This window comes from Hemiscyllium ocellatum, chromosome 4, assembly GCF_020745735.1.
Source record: "Hemiscyllium ocellatum isolate sHemOce1 chromosome 4, sHemOce1.pat.X.cur, whole genome shotgun sequence".
In the NCBI taxonomy this organism is placed as follows: Eukaryota; Metazoa; Chordata; class Chondrichthyes; order Orectolobiformes; family Hemiscylliidae; genus Hemiscyllium; species Hemiscyllium ocellatum.
In genome coordinates, this window is record NC_083404.1 from 693,081 (window position 1) to 716,064 (window position 22,984).

Here is a 22,984-nt window from a genome sequence, read left to right on the forward strand (position 1 = left end):
TCTTCCATAGCGTGATAGTCCCGTTCTTGTGCAACCCTGTGCTATATAAGAGTCACACAATAAAAATAACACTTAAAGTGTTGGTGTTCTTATCACGCTAAAGCCAACATGCATTTTAGAAGTTTACGCTTTAGAAACAACATCCTATATTCATCAATTGCGTTAAAGCCAATTCTCATTGGTGAAATTACAGCAGAATGTTCTGTAGATCGTGAAAATCTCATCCCTTTATAAAGTGTCCGATAACACTTTTATTTGACCATTTCATTAAAATGATTAGAATTCTGAATTTGAGGAATGTGAAAGTCTGAAGTTCACCATTTTGGAAATAGGTAAAGTTGCTATTGTCCTAGAGCACCGAGGGGCTGCTCTCTCATGAGGGAGAGATGACTGGTAGTGATTTATCCTGAGGGTCACCATGCAAGGGGTGCACTCAAAAAGGTGGATCGCCATGGTGACCTCAGGAGTTAGTTAACAGATAAAAATGGAAGGATTGTGATTGAAAAGGAAAAGGTCATTGTGAGACTGTAATAAAACTGAAACAAAAAGACAGCCATTGCTACAACACATGCACGTTTCTGTAGTGATGTCTGTTTGAATTGAGTGAAAGTGAGATATAAATAATCAAGATGTGACTAGATTGGTAACTAGAAAAAGGCAATTATGAATGCAGTTAGTTCCATCACAGTTCAAGGGAGCTCAAAAAGGTGAATGAAAACTAGAGGCAAAATAGAAATTGCTGAAGAAACCCAGCAGGTAGAGTGATAACAGAGTGAACGTTTCAGGTCCAGTGATCCCTCTTCCGGGTGCCAGGTGCTGCCAGACCTGCTTCAATTCTCCAGCAATTTCTGTGGGGTTTTTTTTCTGGCTTTCCTGCATCCACAATTATAGAACCACAAAGCCATGGAAACAGACCCATCAGTCCAACTGGACCATGCCAACCATGATCCCAGACTAAACTGGTCCCACTTGCTTGTATTTGACCCATATTCTTCCAAACCTTTCCTATTCATGTACTTACTCAAATGTCTTTTAAACTTTGTAACAGTACCTGCATCCATCACTTCCTCTAGTATTTCATTCCACACTTGAACCACTCTCTATGTAAAAAAGTTACCCCTCATGTCCTTTTATAAATTTTTCCCTCTCACCTTAAAAATATGCCCCCTGTTTTGAACTCCTCCATCCTAGGCAAAAGACCCTTGCTATTCTCCTCATGATTTTATAAACCTCTATAAGGTCACCCCTCAATCTTCTATGTTCCGGTGAAAAAAGCCCCAGCCTATCCAACCACTCTATAACTCAAACCCTCCAGTCCTGACAACATCCTGGTAAATCTTCCTGAACCGTCTTCTGTTTAATAATATCATTCCTATAGTAGGGCGACCAGAACTGTACACAGTATTTCAGAAGAGGCCTCACCAACGTCCTGTACAACCTCAAGTTCTCTGTTTTAATGATCCTAATTAGGATTGGAAGTGTACAGAGATTGTGTGATGAGAAAGAGATGACTGGAATTAGAGTTAGAAATGCAATAGCGAAGTGGCAATGTTGTTAGATTAATGATTCAGAGACGCGGCTTCCCGATAATGTATGGGTTCAAATCCCACCATGACTGCCGAAGGAAATATATAATAAACCTGGACTAAAAGCCTGTCTCAGTATTGAAACTATTGTCAGAAAAAGCTGTCTGCTTCACTAATGTCCTTTAGGGAAGGAAGTCTACCATCCTTCCTTGGTCTGCCCTACAAATAGCTCTAGTTTGACAATCATGTGTCAGACTCTTAACTGCCTCTGAAATGGGTGGAACAAATGTTGTCTTTGCCAATGATGCTCACATCCCATGAAAGAAAATAATAAAAACAATTGAAGTTGCAGGGACAGGGTGGTTAAAAGGGCATTTAGCACTCTTGCTTTCATTGCTCAATCCTTTGAGCATAAGAGTTGGGACATTAGTAAGGTCTCTTCCAGAATATTGTGTCCAGTTCTGGTTGCCCAGTTATACTAAAGATATTATTAAGCTGGAGAGGGTTCAGAAGAGAGTTACCAGGATATTACCAGGAATGGAAGATTTGAATTATAAAGAAAGGTTGGATAGGCTGGGACTTTTTCACTGGAGCGTAGGAGGTTGAGAGGTGACCTGATAGAAGTTTATAAAATGATAAGGGATATAGATAGATTTAATGGTAATTGTCTTTTCCCTAGGGTGGGGGATTTCAAGACTAGGAGGCACATTTTTAAAGTGAGAGGAGGGAGATTTAAGAAAGACATGAAGGGCAACTTGTTTGCATAGGGCACAGTTTGTGTGTGGAGTGAACTTCCAGAGAAAGTGGTGGATGTGGATACAATTACAACATTTAAAAGATATTTGGATAAGTACATATCGGAAAGGTTTGGAGAGATATGGACCAGGAGCAGGCAGGTGGGACTAGTTTAGTTTGGAATTATGGTCAGCATAGACTGGCTGGACCAAAAGGTCTGTTTCTGTGGTAAATGACTCAATGATGCTATGACTCCAAGTGAAATGGGTGCAAATACAGGTTAGGTTAGAAGGCAATATCACAAGTTGTTTATAGATGCAAATTGACCCATTTTAATTCACTCATTCACACAACCTCTTTTATTCCTCCCCTTGCTGCATCTAGATCGTACATGAGGCCAGAGGCAGAATCTTGTGGAGCTGCTGGGGTCTCAGCCACCAGCTAGGGAAGCCAACAAGGCTCTCATGATGCCTCTGCCCAGGATGACCCCTGGCATCTTGAGCCACTTAGACCAGCAGCCAGCTTCCTTTTTATCAAGGAGCCCAGAGGGAGGTAGTCCTTTCTGTTCAAGGCATCTCTTCTATCCTCAGCTATGTTACCAGGGACTACACCCACCCAAAGCTCCACACCGAGGACAGACCAAGCTCCAGGTGAGTGATGGAAAGATGAGATTTATGCTGGGGAGGGTGCTGGCAAGAGGGGCATGGCTTGGCTTTTAGTATTGCACTCCCACTCTCAGCCTAATCATCCGATTAAGTATGAGGATGCTGTTTGGTATGGAAGGTGCTTGCTATGAAGAAAGGTTGAGAAGGTTAGGTTTGTTTTCATTAAAAAAAGGAGATTGAGGGGGGACCTGATTGAGGTTTACAAAATCATGCAGGGTATTCTGGGTAATCCAAGATGGAGGGCGGGAAATATTTCTGGCAGTAAGCGCTGCTCCTTTTTTTTGAGGTATTTTAGGTGTTGGAGGTGATTTCCTCGAATTCCAGGGGCAGCATTCATGTTTTATATGCTGTTACATTGTTTTGGAACTTTGGGAAAAAAAGTCAAAACAACAGCAGTTTTAAAAGGGAGAAGAGCAGACAAAGGAAGCACACGGTGAGGACAGTGCAGGAGAGAGAGAGAGAGAGAGAGAGAACCTGCACAGTTACTGCCTTTGCTGTTTGAATTCGTGTATCGCTGGACATCAGAGTGTATCTGGGAAAATTAACAAACAGTGACATTCAAAACTAATCTTGGAGGAACTGTTGGGCGAAGTTCACAGCACAGAATCAGATAAGTGAATTGTTGTTTTATGTCTGTTCAAGAGAAAGGCTGCAGTAGTGAGTATAGTGGATTCTTTCTTGATTATATGTTTTGTGGAGATCAGTCTCTTGATTAAACTTAAAATATAAGCCATAGCTATTAATTTAACCTGGGGCAATGTTTTGTAGAGGAATAAGATGGTGTTATTTTCTGGGTCAGTAGGTTGTGAAGGAGCAAAAATGGCCTTTGCAGTGATATGTACTTCTTGTCAGATGTGGGAGCTTAAAGAGAGTTTAAGGGTTACTGCGGATTATATCTGCCATAAATGCTGTTGGTTGCGAATCTTATCAGATCGAATGGATCGGTTGGAGAGACAGTTAGAAGAGATGAGGAATTTGCAACAGCAACAGCATGTGATGGATGGAAGTTATAGGAAGGGGGAAAGTCTCAGATACAGTCACATAGATGGATTAATTCCAGGAAGGGTAAGAGAGGTAGGCAGCTAGTGCAGGAGTCTTTTGTGGATATACCCATTTCAAACAGGTATGCTGTTTTGGAAAATGTAGGGGGTGATGGATTCTCAGAGGAACGTAGCACAAACAGCCAAGTTTCTGGTATTGAGACTGGTTCTAATGCAAAGTCGGCTTCTAAGAGATCAGTTGTGTTAGGGGATTCTGTACTCCGAGGTACAGACGTTTCTGTGGCCAGCAGAGAAAAAGCAGAATGGTGTGTTGTTTCCCTGGTGCCAGGATCAAAGATGTCTCAGAGAGGGTGCAGAATGTTCTCACAGGGGAGAGGGGCCAGTAGGAAGTCAATGTCCACATTGGAGCCAACGATATAGGAAGGGAAAAGGTTGAGATTCTGAAGGGAGATTACAGACAGTTAGGTAGAAATTTAAAAACAATGTTCTCAAGGATAGTAATATCTGGATTACTCCCAGTGCTACGAGCTAGTGAGGGCAGGAATAGGAGGATAGAGCAGATGAATGCATGGCCGAGGAGCTGGTGTATGGGAGAAGAATTCACATTTTTGGATCATTAGAATCTCTTTTGGGGTAGAAGTGAACTGTACAAGAAGGATGGATTGCACCTAAATTGGAAGGGGACTAATATACTGGCAGGGAAATTTGCTCGAGCTGCTTGGGAGGATTTAAACTAGTAAGGTGGGGGGTGGGACCCAGGGAGATAGTGAGGAAAGAGATCAATCTGAGACTGGTACAGCTGAGAACAGACGTGAGTCAAACAGTCAGGCCAGGCAGGGACAAGGAAGGACTAATAAATTAAACTGCATTTATTTCAATGCAAGGGGCCTAACACGGAAGGCAGATGAACTCAGGGCATGGTTAGGAACATGGGACTGGGATATCATAGCAATTACAGAAAAATGGCTCAGGGATGGGCAGGACTGACAGCTTAATGTTTCAGGATACAAATGCTCCAGGAAGGATAGAAAGGGAGGCAAGTGAGGAGAGGGTGTGGCATTTTTGATAAGGGATAGCATTACAGCTGTGTTGAGGGAAGATATTCCCGGAAATACATGCAGGGAAGTTATTTGGGTGGAACTGAGAAATAAGAAAGGGATGATCACCTTATTGGGATTGTATTATAAACCCCCTAATAGTCAGAGGGAAATTGAGAAACAAACTTGTAAGGAGATCTCAGCTATCTGTAAGAATAATAGGGTAGTTATGGTAGGGGATTTTAACTTTCCAAACATCGACTGGGACTGCCATAGTGTTAAAGGTTTAGATGGAGAAGAATTTCTTGTGTGTACAAGACAATTTTCTGGTTCAGTATGTGGATGTACCTACTAGAGAAGGTGCAAAACCTGATCTACTCTTGGGAAATGAGGCAGGGCAGGTGACTGAGGTGTCAGTGGGAGAGCACTTTGGGGCCAACGATCATAATTCTATTCGTTTTAAAATCGTGATGGAAAAGGATAGACCAGATCTAAAAGGTGAAGTTCTAAATTGGAGACAGGCCAATTTTGATAGTATTAGGCAAGAACTTTCGAAAACTGATTGGAGGCAGATGTTTGCAGCTAAAGGGATGACTGGAAAATGGGGAGCCTTCAGAAGTGAGATAACAAAAATCCGAGAAAGTATATTCCTGTCAGGGTTAAAGGAAAGGCTGGTAGGTATAGGGAATGCTGGATGTCTAAATAAATTGAGAGTTTGGTTAAGAAAAAGAAGAAAGCATATGTCAGGTATAGACAGGATAGATCGAGTGATTCCTTAGAAGACTATAAAGGCAGTAGGAGTGTACTTAAGAGGGAAATCAGGAGGGCAAAAACGGGGACATGAGATAGCTTTGGCAAACCAAATTAAGGAGAATCCAAAGGGTTTTTACAAATATGTTAAGGACAAAAGGGAGAGAATAGGGCCCCTCAAAGATCAGCAAGATGGCCTTTGTGTGGAGCCACAGAAAATGGGGGAGATACTAAATGAGTATTTTGCATCAGTATTTACTGTGGAAAAGCATATGCAAGACATAGACTGTAGGGACATCTTGCAAAATGTCCAGATTACAGAGGAGGAAGTGCTGGATGTCTTGAAAGGGGTAATGATGGATAAATCCCCAGGATCCAATCGGGTGTACCCAAGAACTCTGTGGTAAGCTAGAGAAGTGATTGCTGGGCCTCTTGTTGAGATATTTGTATCATCGATAGTCACAGGTGAGTGCCGGAAGACTGGAGGTTGGCACAAATGGTGCCACTGTTTAAGAAGGGCGGTAAGGATAAGTCAGGGAACTATAGACCGATGAGCCTGACCTCGGTGGTGGGCAAGTTGTTGGAGGGAATCCAGAGGGACAGGATGTACATGTATTTGGAAAGGCAAGGACTGATTAGGGATAGTCAACATGGCTTTCTGCGTGGGAAATCATGTCTCACAAACTTGACTGACTTTTTGAAGAAGTAACAAAGAGGATTGATGAGGGCAGAGTGGTAGATGTGATCTAGATGGACTTCAGTAAGGCGTTTGACAAGGTTCTCCATGGGAGACTGATTAGCAAGGTTAGATCTCATGGAATACAGGGAGAACTAGCCATTTGGATACAGAACTGGCTCAAAGGTAGAAGACAGAAGGTGGTGGTGGAGAGTTATTTTTCAGACTGGAGGCCTGTGACCAGTGGAGTGCCACAATGATTAATGCTGGGCCCTCTACTTTTTATTCATTTACATAAATGATTTGGATGCAAGTATAAGAGGTACGGTTCATAAGTTTGCAGATGACACCAAAATTTGGAGGTGTAGTGGACAGCGAAGAGGGTTACCTCAGATTACAACAGGATCTGGGTCAGATGGGCCAATGGGCTGAGAAGTGGCAGATGGAGTTTAATTCAGATAACTGTGAGGTGCTGCATTTTGGGAAAGCAAATCTTAGCAGAACTTATACACTTAATGGTAAGGTTCTGGATCAGTGGTGCTGGAAGAGCACAGCAGTTCAGGCAGCATCCAACGAGCAGCGAAATCGACGTTTCGGGCAAAAACTCTTCATCAGGAAATTAGTGTTGCTGAACAAAGAGACCTTGGAGTGCAGGTTCATAGCTCCTTGAAAGTAGGGTTGCAGATAGATAGGATAGTGAAGAAGGCGTTTGATATGTTTTCCTTTATTGGTCAGAGTATTGAGTACAGGAGTTGAGAGGTTATGTTGCGGCTGTACAGGACACTGGTTAGGCCAGTGTTGGAATATTGCATCAATTCTGGTCTCCTTCCTATTGGAAAGATGTTGTGAAACTTGAAAGGGTTCAGAAAAGATTTACAAGGATGTTGCCAGGGTTGGAGGATCTGAGCTACAGGGAGAGGCTGAACAGGCTGGGACTGTTTTCCCTGGAGCGTCGGAGGCTGAGGGGTGACCTTATAGTGGTTTACAAAATTATGAGGGGCATAGATAGGATAAATAGGCAAAGTCTTTTCCCTGGGATGGGGGAGTCCAGAACTAGTGGGCATAGGTTTAGGGTGAGAGGGGAAAGATATAAAAGAGACCTATGGGGCAACTTTTTCACACAGCATAGTACGTGTATGGAATGAGCTGCCCGAAGAAGTGGTGGAGGCAGGTACAATTGCAACATTTAAGAGGCATTTGGATGGGTATATGAATAGGAAGGGTTTGGAGGGATATGGGCCGGGTGGGACTAGATTGTGTTGGGATATCTGATCAGCATGGATGGGTTGGACCGAAGGGTCTGCTTCTATGACTCTATGACTCTATATAGACAGGGTGGATAGAGACAAGCTTTTTCCCAGGGTGAAGGATTCAATAACGAGAGGTTACGCTTTCAAGGTGAGAGGTGGAAAGTTTAAGGGGGATACACGTGGCAAGAACTTCACACAGAGAGTGGTGGGCATTTGGAACGCGTTGCCAGCAGAGATGGTAGAGGTAGGTATGGTAGATTCATTTAAGATGCGTCTGCACAGATGCATGAATAGGTGGGGAGCAGAGGGATACAGATGCTTAAGAATTGACCGACAGGTTTAGACAGTGCATTTTGGATCAGTTCAGGCTTGGAGGGCCGAAGGGCCTGTCCCTGGGATGTAAATTTTCTTTGTTCTTTGTTCTTACTGCACAAACAAACCAAAAGAACTGCAGATGCTGGAAGTCTGAAATAAAACCAGAAATTGCTAGAAACAAGTTTCAGCAGGTCTGGCAGCATCTGTGGAAATGAAGCCTAGACTGGGTGACTGCTTCACAGAACACTTACATTTTGTCTCCCCTGAGACCCTGAGCCACTTTAACACACCACCCTGTTCCCTGGCCAACATCTCAGTCTCAGGCTTGCTGTGGTGCTCCAGTGAAGCTCAGTCCAAGCTGGAAGAACCGCACCTCATTTTCCACTTGGGAACCCTGCAGCCCTCTGGACATAATATTGAGTCTGACAATTTTAGAACTTGAGCACCTTCCCCCATGCTTTCCCCCACCCCCATACACCAGGCCTTATCATCACATAGGCTGTTACCACACACAATCCATTGTCAGCAACTCATGGTCCACATTAGCAGCTAATTATTCTCCTAGGCTGGTCCTTTGCCTGTCCAACTGTTTTTGTCTTTCTTTGGGCTCTATCTCCACGAATGGTTTACTCTTCTCTCTGCTCCCCCACACTATCTTCTGTATAAAAAATATCCTTTTCCCTAACTACCATCAATTCTCAAGAAAGGTCACTGGATTCTGAAACATTAATTCTGATTGCTCTCCACAGATGCTGCCAGACCTGCTGAGAATTTCCAGTAATTTCTTTCCTCAATCAGTACTTCTTATTGTTGAGCATAAGACATCCTTCTGGGAGCCTATGGGTTTGCATTACCATGGTCACCACATGGTAAGCCCTGACTGCTGCTTTATGTTAATACTATTAAATGTCCATATTTGAGTGGTGGGACCGGTAGGATGTCTAATCTTTTGGAGTAGAAAGGCATCTCCTTTCCCTTCTGCCTGATGAAATGCCTCCTCACGACCTCATGTGGGCGGCACGGTGGCACAGTGGTTAGCACTGCTGCCTCTCAGCACCAGGGTCCCAGGTTCAATTCCCGCCTCAGGTGACTGTGTGGAGTTTGCACGTTCTCCCCGTGTCTGCGTGGGCTTTCTCCGGGTGCTCCAGTTTCCTCCTACAGTCCAAAAATGTGCAGGCTAGGTGAATTGGCCATGCTAAATTGCCTGTAATGTTAGTGATAAATGTAGGGGAATCGGTCTGGGTGGGTTGCGCTTCGGCGGGTCGGTGTGGACTTGCTGGGCCGAAGGGCCTGTTTCTACACTGTAAGTAATCTAAACACAGATTCCACCCCAGGACTTTGCCTCCACAATTCTTTCTTTGTTTTAGCCTGATCAGTCCTCAACTTACCCTTTATTAGTTTGAAATTCCATACCACATAGAAACTTATATCTCTATATGCTCATAGCTCATAGAACATAGGATATTACAGCTCAGCATGGGCCCTTCAGCCCTCGATGTTGCGCTGACCTGTGGAACCAGTGTGAAGCCTATCTAACTTACACTATTCCATTTTCATCCATATATTTATCCAACGACCATTTAAATGCCCTTAAAGTTGGCAAGTCCATAGGCAATGTCTCCTTTAGGTTAGGCTGTTAGCTATTCTTCATAATTTCTGACACTGGCTCATCTGGGCACTGCCTCCAGTAACTGAAAGTCTCCTTTTTTTTAAAGCAGCTAGAAAAGGGCACAGCACTCAAGTTGCAGCATGTACAGTTTTGTCATGATGATCATTGCATTGTATTCTACTGCTATAGCTCAGGAATTCAATATTCTCAGGTCACAACTTTCTCGTGTGAGATTATAGATTTGGGAAAGCATTGAACAACTGCTTTAGATGTGGGTGTAAAATGGACTCTGATTTGTCCTCATCCACTATCCTGGTTCGAGCACTTCAGCAATCCATTCTGGGGTTTTAGCAGAGCGTGCAACTGGCAGATTTATGCAGCCAAATTTCTAAGCTTGTCTATTTTCATAAAAGTAAAGTTCTATGATGATTCTACTTGGCTCTCATTGCAGTTGACAAGAGGCAAATGACACTTACAAGTGGAAATGACATCAATACCATTTACATTATTTCTCTCAGTGTTCTGTCAGTTTCCCAGTGGAGTTGTGGAAAGAAACCCATCGAACCATATGGAATTTAAGGAACAAATATAGAAAGCCATAGAAAACAGATAGCATTTGATTAAACAAGATAAAATTGTCAATGGACTAATGATTTAAGCATGGTGCCTACAACACACTGCTCCTTTACATAATAGTTCGGTTCTGTGACAGTTGAGCAGGATGCATTACTCTTTAATGGCCAGAATTTCAAAATAGTTTCTATTCTAGTAATTTATTACATTGTAATACTATTGAACTTTTATTAGGAAATATCAACATTGCTAAGTCCAGAGGATTGTCAGAATGTTTTCCATGAGTTAACTTTTGGAAACATTTTATCATTTGTGCATCTATTGGCTCTGCTGTGAATTTAGAAATCGACGTCAAGGTATTGGAAACATTTAGTGTTGATTGTCAGAACAAAGTTGGTCGATATGTAAACAGAGAGGCCCATTGTGCGAGTCTGGTATTCACACCCAGGCCAGGGGCCCTGGATCCCCAGACTCCATCTCCTCCCCTCACCTTCCTCGCCACCCCCTCCCCCCCAACCCCAGGAGTAATCTCATTCAGGTTGAGGGAAATAAATAATTTAGAAAAGTCAGAAAAAGCTTATCATAATTGAAGAGGTTGTGAAAAGCGCTTAGTTTGCTATGTCAGTTTTATCTTCGTCAAAACATTCTTTTCATAAATATGAATATATTTCTGTCCAATTTGCATAATTATTCCTTTGAGAGTATATAACACAAGGCTGAATTTTATTTTTGTCGGTAAGTGCAAATTGTGTTGAGATTTTCTCTAGGGAGCCTGACCATGAGGCCTTGTGAGATTTCTCATCACACTGTATCAAACAACTTCATTAACTCTCCATCCCATTCCTCACATCTGATTCAATCCTCACCTTAGACCTGGCACTCCTAGAACAGCTCACCACTCATTGGCTATCAGCAGAAAGGGTCAAAATCCGACAATTCCCATCCTAATGGAATTTTGGGCCAACTTGAAGCAGGTGGAGTGCAGCAGGTTCAAGAAGACAGCTGCAAATGTGTTGCTGGTCAAAGCACAGCAGGTTAGGCAGCATCTCAGGAATAGAGAATTCGATGTTTCGAGCATAAGCCCTTCATCGAGCTTATGCTCGAAACGTCGAATTCTCTATTCCTGAGATGCTGCCTAACCTGCTGTGCTTTGACCAGCAACACATTTGCAGCTGTGACCTCCAGCATCTGCAGACCTCATTTTTTACTCAAGAAGACAGCTCACCGCCACCTTCTCAAGGGTGTCTTGGAATCAGTAATAAATGCTGGCCCAGCCAGGGACACCCACATTTCAGAAATGAAGAAACTTTTAAAAAGTAAGACCAGCATCACTGACAGCCACAACATCTGCACTGGCTTCTGAAGCTGCCCAATTCGGTCAAAGACAGAGTCTGACATGTTTCAGAAGGATAAGGTGGTCTCATGGTACTCTGATAGGGAAAGGACATCCTGGCGTAGGGATGGTACAAAACAGAGGTGTCCTCTCCCCAGGGAGGATTGGCAGAGGAGGCTGCACAATCAGACTCTGGTAGCCTGGTTTGGAGTTGCCACCCGGTCAAACGTATTTCAACGTGGAGGACAAACAGCCAGAGATGCTACAAGAAGGTCAGTGACCTATTCCATTCCACCTTCTCTTTGCGACCTCACACTCACTCTATCTCTGCTACTGCACTCATTCCCACCAAGGCTCACACTCTATAACTCTCACAAAGACCTGCAACCCATCTTCCTTTACCATCACTGAAAGCTGCAATTTTCATTGTAACTGTTCCAATTTTCAACATGTATCTTGACTTATTATTGTCACATGTATCTAGGTACAGTGAAAAGTTTTGTTTTGTGTGCAGTACAGGCAGGTATAACATACAAAGTATATCAGGGTAATAGAACAGAGCAAGGAATACTGAGAAATGCGAGATCAACATTAAATTTAAAGTTAAAAATCACACAGCACCAGGTTATAGTCCAACAGGTTTAATTGGAAGCACTAGCATTTGAAGCGTCGCTCCTTCATCAGGTGGTTGTGGATCACCTGATCACCTGATGAACCAGGTGACCACTATCACCTGATGAAGGAGTGTCGCTCCAAAAGCTAGTGCTTCCAATTAAACCAGTTGGGCTATAACCTGGTGTTGTGTGATTTTTAACTTTGTACTTCCCAGTCCAACACCGGCATGTCCAAATCATTAACTTTAAAGATTGAGAAATCCATTCAGAATTGAAAAGTGTGGCGCTGGAAAATCACAGCAGGTCATGCAGCATCTGAGCAGCAGGAAAGTCGATATTTTGATCATGAGCTTTTCATTAGGACTGTGCCCAAAGGGTTTATGCCCGAAACGTCAACTCTCCTGCTCCTCGGATGCTGCCTGACCCACTGTACGTTTCCAGTGCCACACTTACTGACTCTGATTTTCCACCATCTGCAGTCCTCACTTTCTCCTAGATCTACTCAGAAGTCTAATAACAGCAGGGAAAAAGCTGTTCGTGAATCTGTTTGGCATGTGTCTACAAGCTTTTAGAACATAGGACATAGAACATAACAGCACAGTACAGACCCTTCGGCCCTCAATGTTGTGCTGACTGTGAAACCAATCTGAAGCCTATCTAACCTACACTATTCCATTCTCATCCATATGCCTATCCAATGACCATTTAAATGCCCTTAATGTTGGTGAGTCTACTACTGCAGGCAGTGCAATCCACGCCCCTACTACTTAGAGTAAAGAAACTACCTCTGACATCTGTCCTACATCTATCACCCCTCAATTTAAAGCTATGTCCCCTCATGCTAGCCATCGTCATCCACTGTCGATGTCACTGTCCAACCTATCTAACCCTCTGATTATATGTCTCAATTAAGACACATTTCAACCTGCTTATCTTTAACAAAAAAAGCCTCAAGTCTTTCAGCCTTTCCTCCATACCAGGCAACATTATGGTAAATCTTCCCTGAACCCTTTCCAAAGCTTCCACATCCTTCCTATAATGCGATGGTCAGAATTATATTCCACACCAGACATTTGTACACCTGCAGCATAACCTTATGGTTCCAAAACTCAATCCGTCTATTAATAAAAGCTAAAAAACTGAATGCCTTCTTAACAACCCTACCAACCTGGGTGGCAACTTTCAGGGATCTATGTACCTGGACACCGAGATCCCTCTGTTCATCTACACAACCAAGAATCTTACCAATAGCCCAGTTTTCTGCATTCATGTTGCTCCTTCCAAAGTGAATTACCTCACATTTTTCCGCTTTAAACTCCATTTGCCACTTCTCAGCCCAGCTCTACAGCTTATCTATGTCTCTGTGTAACCTACAACATCCTTCATCACTATCCACAACTCTAGTATCATCCGCAAATTTGCTAACCTATCTTTCCATGCCCTCATCCGGGTCATTTATAAAAATGACAAACAGCAGTGGACCCAAAACAGATCCTTGCGGTACACCACTAGTAACTGAACACCAGGATGAACATTTCCTATCAACCATCATCCTCTGTCTTCTTTCAGCTAGTCAATTTCTGATCCAAACTGCTAAATCACCCTCAATCCCATACCTCTGTATTTTGTGCAGTAGCCTACCTTCGGGAACCTTATCAAACCCCTTACTGAAATCCATATACACCACATCAACTGCTTTACCCTCATCTACTTGTTTGGTCACCATCTCAAAAAACTCAATAAGGTTTGTGAGGCACGACCTAGCCTTCACAAAACTGTGTTGACTATCCCTAATCAATTTATTCCCTTCTAGATGATTATAAATCCTATCTCTTATAACCTTTTCCAACACTTTACCCACAGCTGAAGTAAGGCTCATAGGTCTATAATTACCAGAGTTGTCTCTACTCCCTTTCCTGAACAAGGGAACAATATTTGTTATCCTCCAGTCTTCTAGCACTATTCCTGTAGACAATGATGATGTAAAGATCAAAGCCACAGGCTCAGCAATCTCCTCCCTGCCTTCCCAGAGAATCCTAGGATAAATTCCATCCAGCCCAGGGGACTTAACTACTTTTACACTTTCCAGAATTGCTAATACCTCCTCCTTGTGAACCTCAATCCCATCCAATCTAGTAGCCTGTATCTCAGTAATCTCCTTGACCACATTGTCTTTTTCTAGTGCGAATACTGATGAAAAGTATTCATTTTGTGCTTCCCCATGTCCTCTGATTCCATGCACAACTTGCCACTACTATCCTTGATTGGCCCTAATCTTACTCTAGTCATTCTTTTATTCCTGATATACCTATAGAAAGCCTTAGGGTTAACCCTGGTCCTATCTGTCAACAATTTCTCATGTTCCCTCCTGGCTCTGCTGAGCTCTCTCTTTAGGTCTTTCTTGGCTAGTTTGTAACTCTCAAGCGCCCTAACTGAACCATCTCTCCTCATCCTAACATAAGCCTTCTTCTTCCTCTTGATAAGAGATTCAATTTCTTTAGTAAATCATGGTTTCCGCATTCGACAGCTTCTTCCCTGCCTGACAGATACATACTTATCAAGGACCCGCAGTAACTGTTCCTTGAATAAGCTCCAAGTTTCAATTGTGCCCATCCCTGCAGTTTCCTTCCCCTTCCTAAATCCTGCCTAATCACATCATAATTGCCTTTCCCCCAAGTATAACTCTTGCCCTGCAGTATATACCTATCCCTTTCCATCACTAAAGTAAACAGAACCGAACTGTGGTCACTATCACCAAAGTGGTCACCTATCTCCAAATCTAACACCTGGCTGGGTTCATTACCCAATACCAAATCCAATGTGGCCTTGCCCCTTGTTGGCATGTCTATATACTATGCACACATTGGACGAAAACTAACTTAAATTACTTGAACTATAGTATTCCCAGTCACTATTTGGAAAGTTGAAGTCCCCCATAACAACTACCTTGTGACTCTCACTCCTATCGAGGATTATCTTTGCTATCTTTCCTCTATATCTCTGGAACTATTTGGAAACCTGTAAAAAAAACTCCCAACAGGGTGACCTTTCCTTTCCTGTTTCTATTTTCAGCCCATACTACTTCAGTAAATGAGTCCTCAAACGTCCTTTCTGCAACTGTAATACTGTACTTGACTAACAGAGCCACACCACTCCCTCTTTTACCATTTTCTCTGTTCTTAGTGAAATATCTGAAGCCTGGAACCTGCTCTACCCATGTCTCTGAAATGGCCACAACATCAAGATCCCAGGTATCAACCCATGCTGCAAATTCACCCATCTCATTCTGGATGTTCCTGGTATTAAAGTAGACATACTTCAAACCAACCTCTTACTTTCTGGTGCCTTCTTGCAACCCTGAAACCTTATTCCTGACTTCATTACTCTCAACCTCCTGTATACTCAAACCACAATTTTGTTTTCCATCCCCCCCCCCCCCCGTTGAATTAGTTTAAACCCACATGGAGAGCATTAAGCAAATTTTACCCCGGGATATTGGTACCCCTCTGGTTCAGGTGAAGACCGTTCTGTTTGTAGAGGTCCCACCTACCCTAGAAAGAGCCCCAATTATCCAGGAATCCAAAATCCTCCCTCCTGCACCACCTCTATAGCCAAGTGTTCGACTCCCCTCTCTCCCTATTCCTCGCCTTGCTAGCACATGGCACAAGCAACAAATCAGAGGTAAAAACTCTGTTCATTCTAGCTCTAAGCTTCCACCCTAGCTCCATGAATTCCTGCCTTAAATCCCCATCTCTCTTCCACCCTATGTCATTGGTGCCTACGTGGACCACAACTTGGGGCTGCTCTCCCTCCCCCTCAAGGATCCCAAAAACACAATCAGAGACATCATGAACCGTGGTACCTGGGAGGCAACACACCAACCGTGAGTTTCTTTCATTCCCACAGAACTTCCTATCTGTCCCTCCTAACAATCAAGTTCCCAATGGCTAATGCTCATCTCTCCCCTTCCCTTCTGAGCAACAGGGACAGACTCCGTGCCAGAGACCTGTACCCAATTGCTTACCCCTCCCAACAGTGTTCAAAATGGTATACTTGTTATTTAGGGAATAGCCACAGGGGATCCCTGCACATCCTGCTGGTTCTCTTTCCGCCCCTTGACTATAACCCATCTACCTTCTTCTTGTACCTGAGGTGTGTCTAGCTCTCTGTAACTCCTCTCAATAACCCCTTCCGCCTCCTGAATGATCCGAAGTTCATCTAGCTCCAGCTCAGTTCCCTAACCCAGTTTTTGAGGAGCTGAGGTTGGGTGCACTTCCCACAGAAGCAGTCAGCAGGGACACAGTGGTGACCTTTACCTCCCACATTCTGCAGGAGGAACTTTCAACTGACCTAACCTCCATTCCCACTGTTCTAAATTCCCAATGAGCCTACTGAAAAACCACACAAAAGAAGAGAAACTAGTCATCTTACCAATTCAGCGCACAGAACGTTTTTTTGGTTAGAGGAGGAGGACGGGTGGGAGACACTCCCCGAGTAGTGTTTCGGGTAAAGCAACCCCCCCCCCCCAGATACCCACCCAAAGCCTCATTATACAGCAGTCCCGTGACTGATCCTGATCAATGTGTGCTCTGCCTGTACACAAGAAAAGATTTTTGTATTTTAAATTTACCTTCCTGTCGGGCCTCTGGTCCTCACTGACACTACTCCCACTCCAACTGCTGCTGAGAAAAATGATTGTATCTTCTGCCCGTTGGAAGAAGTTGGGAGGGATGATAATCAGGGGGTGGGAGCGGTCTTTGATGTTGGCTGCCTTTCTGAGGCAGTGAGAAGTGTAGATGGAGTCATAGAGTCATAGAGATGTATAGCACACAAACCAATCCCTCGGTCCAACTCATCCATGCCAACCAGATATCCCAAACTAATCGAGTCCCATTTGCCAGAGCCCCCGACCCATATCCCTCCAAACCTTTCCTATTCATATACCCATCCAGATGTTTTTTAAATGCTGTAATTGTACCAGCTTCCACCACTTCCTCTGACAGCTCATTCCATACACGCACCACCTTCTGCGTGAAAACGTTGTCCCTTAGGTTCCTTTTAAATCTTTCCCCTCTCATCTAAACCTATGCCCTCTAGTTCTGGACTCCCCCATCCCAGGGAAAAGACCTTGTCTATTTATCCTGTTCATCCCTCATGATTTTATAAACCTCTATAAGATCACCCCTCAGCCTCCAACACTCCAGGGAAAATGCCCCATCCTATTCAGCCTCTCCCTATAGCTCAAATCCTCCAACCCTGGCAACATCCTTGTAAATCTTTTCTGAACCCTTTCAAGTTTCACAACATCATTCCAATAGGAAGGAGACCAGAATTGCATGCAATATTCCAAACGTGGCCTAACCAATGTCCTGTACAATCGCAGCATGATCTCCCAACTCCTATGCTCGATGCTCTGACCAATTAAGGAAAGCATACTTCTTCAATATCATATCCATTTATGACTCTATTTTCAAGGAACTATGAACCTGAACTCCAAGGTCTCCAATACTCCCCAGGACCTTACCAAGGCTGGCTTGCATGATGGACAGGGGTGTGTTCACAACTCTGCATTGTTTCTTATGGTGCTGGACAAAGCGGTTCATAAGATCTTGAAGCAGAATTAGGCCATTCAGCCCATCTAGTCTGCCTTGCCATTAGGTCATAGCTGATGTGCTCCTTACCCACATTTTCCCCCCTCCTCCCCATATTCTTTCAACCCATTACCAATTAAAAATTTGTCTAACTCCTCCTTAAGTTTACTCACTGGCCCAGTATCCACCGCACTTTGGGGTAGCGAGTTCCACAGATTCACAACCCTTTGGGAAAAGTAGTTTCTCTTCAACTCTGTTTAAAATTTGCTACCTGTTATCCTAAGACTATGACCTCTTGTCCTCAAATGTCCCACAAGAGGAAAAATTCACTCCATGTCTATTTTATCCACAACTTTTATTATCTTGAATACCTCAATTTGATCTCCCCTCATTCTTCTAAATTCCAGAGGGTATAGGCCTAAACTGTTCAATCCCTCTTCATATGATAAACCCCTCAATTCTGGGATCAATCTAGTGAACCTCCTCTGAACTGCCTCCAATGCTACTACATCTTTTCTCACACAAGGGGCAAATAGTGCGGTGCTGGAAAAGTACAGCTGGTCAGGCAGCATCTGAGGAGCAGGAGAATCAATATTTCGAGCATAAGCTCTTCATCAGGAATGAGGGAGTGGCCCAAGGGGGCTGAGAGATTATTTTGAGGGGGTTGGGGCTGGGGACAAGGTTGCTGGGAATGTCAACGGGAATAGTACCAGAGGACTGGAGGATAGCGAATGTGGTCCCCTTGTTCAAGAAAGGGAGTAGGGATAGCCCTAGTAACTATAGGCCAGTGAGTCTGACTTCAGTGGTGGGCAAAGTCTTAGAGAGAATGGTAAGGGATAAGATTTATGAACATCTGGATAGGAATAACGTGATCAAGGATAGCCAGCATGGTTTTGTGAAGGGCAGGTCGTGCCTCACAAACCTTATTGAGTTCTTTGAGAAGGTGACTAAGGAAGTGGACGAGGGTAAAGCAGTAGATGTTGTGTATATGGATTTTAGTAAGGCGTTCGATAAGGTTCCCCATGGTAGGCTAATGCTAAAACTACGGAGGTATGGCATTGAGGATACATTAGAGGTTTGGATTAGGAATTGGCTGGCTGGAAGGAGACAGAGGGTAGTAGTTGATGGACTATGTTCATCTTGGAGTGCAGTTACTAGCGGTGTACCACAAGGATCTGTTTTGGGACCATTGCTTTTTGTTATCTTTATAAATGATCTAGAGGAAGGGCTTGAAAGCTGGGTAAGCAAGTTTGCGGATGACACAAAAGTCGGTGGAGTTGTGGATAGTGAGGAAGGAAGTGGTAGGTTACAGCGGGATATAGATAAGTTGCAGAGCTGGGCAGAAATGTGGCAAATGGAATTCAATGTAGCTAAGTGTGAAGTCATTCACTTTGGTAGGAGTAACAAGAAGATGGATTACTGGGCTAATGGTAGGCTACTTGGTAGTGTGGATGAGCAGAGGGATCTTGGTGTCCATGTACACAGATCTCTGAAAGTTGCCACCCAGGTAAATAGTGCTGTGAGGAAGGCATATGATGTACTGGGCTTTATTGGTAGAGGAATTGAGTTCCGGAGTCCTGAGGTCATGTTGCAACTGTATAAGACTCTGGTGCGGCCTCATCTGGAGTATTGTGTGCAGTTTTGGTCACCATACTATAGGAAGGATGTGGAGGCATTGGAACGAGTGCAGAGGAGGTTTACCAGGATGTTGCCTGGAATGGTAGGAAAATCTTATGAGGAAAGGCTGAGGCACTTGGGGCTGTTCTCATTGGAGAAGAGAAGGTTTAGGGGAGATTTGATAGAGGTGTATAAGATGATTAGGGGTTTAGATAGGGTCGACACTAAGAACCTTTTACCGCTAATGGAGTCAGGTGTTACTAGGGGACACAGCTTTAAATTAAGGGGTGGTAGGTATAGGACAGATATTAGGGGTAGATTCTTTACACAGCGGGTTGTGAGTTCATGGAATGCCCTGCCAGTAGCAGTGGTGAACTCTCCTTCTTTATGGTCATTTAAGCGGGCATTGGATAGGCATTTGGAAGTTATTGGGCTAGTGTAGGTTAGGTAGGCTTCGGTCGGCGCAACATCGAGGGCCGAAGGGCCTGTACTGCGCAGTATCTTTCTATGTTCTATGTTCTATGATAGGTCAATGAAGATGGAGGTGAAAATCATAGGTCAGAGAGGAGGGTGGAGTGGATAGGTGGGAAGGAAGATAGACAAGTAGGACAGTTCAAGAGTGCAGTACCAAATTGGAAGGTTGGATCTGGAATAAGATTGGTGAGGGGAGGGAAAATGGGGAAACTGGTGAAATCCACATTGATCCTGTGTGGTTGGAGGAACCCAATGTGGAACCTGAGGCGTTGTTCCTCCAGGCATTGAGTGGCTAGAGTTTGGCGATGGAGGAGGCCAGGACTTGCATGTGTTAGATGGAGTGGGAGGGGAGTTAAAGTGTTTGGAATAAGAGCTACTATTCAAGTTTGTTTTCTCAAAAAGACAGATAGGATGTGGATGACACATATATGAGTCTTTCACATGGTTAGTTAGAACAATTGCCAATTCAAGATTCTTTTTCAAATTACCATGACTGTAAATTCCAGTATTTCAGGTTTACCAACTCCCAACGTTTGCATGGCAAATCACATCACTTAATACTATTATGTAAAGTGTAGCTATCATCTATAAGCAAGAAAATAGGTGTCTACATAAAGCAAACACACAGACTGGACACCCTTTTTTGTTCATTTACTGTATGTGGGTGTTGCAGGTTGGGCCAACAATTATTGCCCATCCCTTATTGTCTTTGAAAAGGTGGTAGTGAACTGCCTTCTTGATCTGCTGCAAACCATTTGTTAGTCAAAAGTGAGGACTGTAGATGTTGGACACTGGAGTTGAGTGCGTGGTGCTGGAAAAGCACAGCAGGTCAGGCAGCATCCGAGGAGCAGGAGAATGAACACTCCGAGCAAAAGCCCTTCACCAGAAATGATGAAGGGCTTTTGCCTAAAACATTGACTCCAGGATTTTGACTGAGTGACACAGAAGGTGATATATTTCCAAATCAATATAGTGAGTGGTTTGGAGGGAATTGACAGGATTTGAACCTGGCTTCTCCAGAATGTTACCAGGTTTCTAGATTATCAGTCCAGCGATAATACCACTAGGCCATCACCTCCCCCGTGATGGTGTCACTGAAGCATGCTGCTTTACCCTGAATGTTGTCAAGCTTTTTGAGTGTTGTTGTAGGTGCACCCTTCCAGGCAAGTGGGGAGTGTTCCATCATAGTCCTCATTTGTGTCTTGTAGATGGTGGACAGGCTTTGGGGAGTCAGGAGGGGAGTTACTCGCCGCAGTATTCCTAGTCTCTGGCTTGTTTGTGTACCTATAGCTTTTATATGGATAGTCCCATTTCTAGTCATTTTTTATTCCAAAAATATATTTTATTCATAAATTATCTATAAGTAGAAAACAGTACACATAGGTCTGCACAAAATATAGTCAAGATTTAACAGTCCTCATTACAGCTTCGATCCAGTTCCAATAAAAGGGCATTTTCTAATCATGAAACAAAACTATTTATATTCTTATTAAGGCTCCAAGGGTATCAAACCCCTTGTAAGTGGGATTAGAATACAACAACAGAGATGTACAGCTGAGGCTGTATAAGGCTCTGGTCAGCCACATTAGGAATATTGGGAGCAGTTCTGGACCCTTTCTAATGAAGGATGTATTGGCCTTGGCGGGATCCAGAGGAGTTTATAAGAATGATCCCAGCATCGAAGGGCTTCTCAAATATGGAACGGTTGAGGACTCTGGGTCTGTACTCAATGGAATTTAGAAGGATGAAGGGAATCTCACTGAAACTTATGTACATTGAGAGTTCCAGATAGACTGGATATGAAGAAGATGTTTCCACTAGTACGAGAGACTTCGACCCAATGGCACAGCCTCAGAGTGAAGGGATAACCCTTTAGACTGGAATAAGGAGGAATTCTTATCACATACGCCAATGAGGATGTGAAAACAATCTGAAACAGTCAAGGTATGGGAAATAAAGTTAGTTAAATAATGGAGGTCAAGAATCTATCATGACAGCAATGGTAAGTTAAGGCGCATTCTGAAAAAGGGTCACCAGACCAGAAATGTTAACTCTGCCTTGTCTCCATAAATGTTGTTAGACCTGCAGAGTTTTTCCAGCAATTTCTAATTTTGTAAGTTAGGGCTTGGTGTCCTGAAAGTACATGTGTGAATATTGAATATAACAAGTTTAGAATGGTATTGTTGAAGGCAGCGTGCAGATGCAGGAGTGTGCTGAGGATGGATAACAGTGAAGGTGGAGGAATAAAAGTTAATGTAGGTGAAGGTTCTCACTGGAGGAGTCAACTGTGCTAATGTTTACAGACACATTGAGCTGGCTGAGGAGAAATTACCACAGGAACAGTCTGGGTAACCAACTATTCTGTGTTTGAGGCACATGTCCTGGAGTTTACTGTTAATGATGTTCAGTTTACTCCATGTTCTGGAGCTTCATTGTGTGGAATGTGCATGATGCACAAATCCTCTACCTCCCTCCCGAGTGTGGAGTTGAAAAAGCATAGCCAGTCAGGCAACATTCGAGGTGCAGAAGAATTGACGTTTTGAGCATAAGTCCTTCAATTGGAATGATGAATGATTTATGCCTGAAATGTTTACTCTCCCACTCCTCAGTTGTTGACTGACCTGCTGTGCTTTTCCAGCACCACATTCTCGACACTTCATCAGGAATGAGGGGGTGGCTCAAGGGGGCTGAGAGATATATGGGAGGGGGGTGGGGCTGGGGGAAAGGTAGCTGGAACTGCGATAGGTAGATGAAGGTGGGGGTGTGAAAGTGATAGGTCGGAGAAGAGGGTGGAGCAGTAAGATGGGATGCAAGATGGAAAGGTAGGACAGTTCCAGAGGGCGGAGCCCAGTTAGAAGTTTGGATCCGGGAATAAGATGGCGGGGGAGGGGAAATGGGGAAACTGGTGAAATCCACATTGACCCCGTGTGGTTGGAGAGTCTCAAAGCGGAAGATGAGGCGTTCTTCATCCGGGCATCAGGTGGCTCGAATTTGGCAGTGGAGGAGGCCCAGGACTTTATGTTCTTGGCGGATTGGGAGGAGGAGTTAAAGTTTTTGGTCACAGGGCGGTGGGGTTGTTTTGTGCATGTGTCCCAGAAATGCTCTCTGAAACACTCCACACGTGGGGTTCTGTCTCCCCAGTGTAGAGGAGACCACATGCTGGATAACGGACACAGTAGATGACGTGTGGGGGGAAGAGAGAGAGACGGGGAGGGAGG

General features: G+C 43.8%; 1 protein-coding gene across 1 annotated transcript in view; it reads left to right on the forward strand.

The window, feature by feature from the left end:
- Window positions 1-2,728: 2,728 nt before the first annotated feature.
- The window catches only part of LOC132815158 (NSFL1 cofactor p47-like), a 66,025-nt gene continuing 45,769 nt past the window's right edge, over window positions 2,729-22,984 (forward strand). The window contains exon 1 of the mRNA XM_060823971.1: window positions 2,729-2,911. Coding sequence (XP_060679954.1) covers window positions 2,729-2,911 — 183 coding nt within the window. The remainder of the gene's footprint in view (window positions 2,912-22,984) is intronic.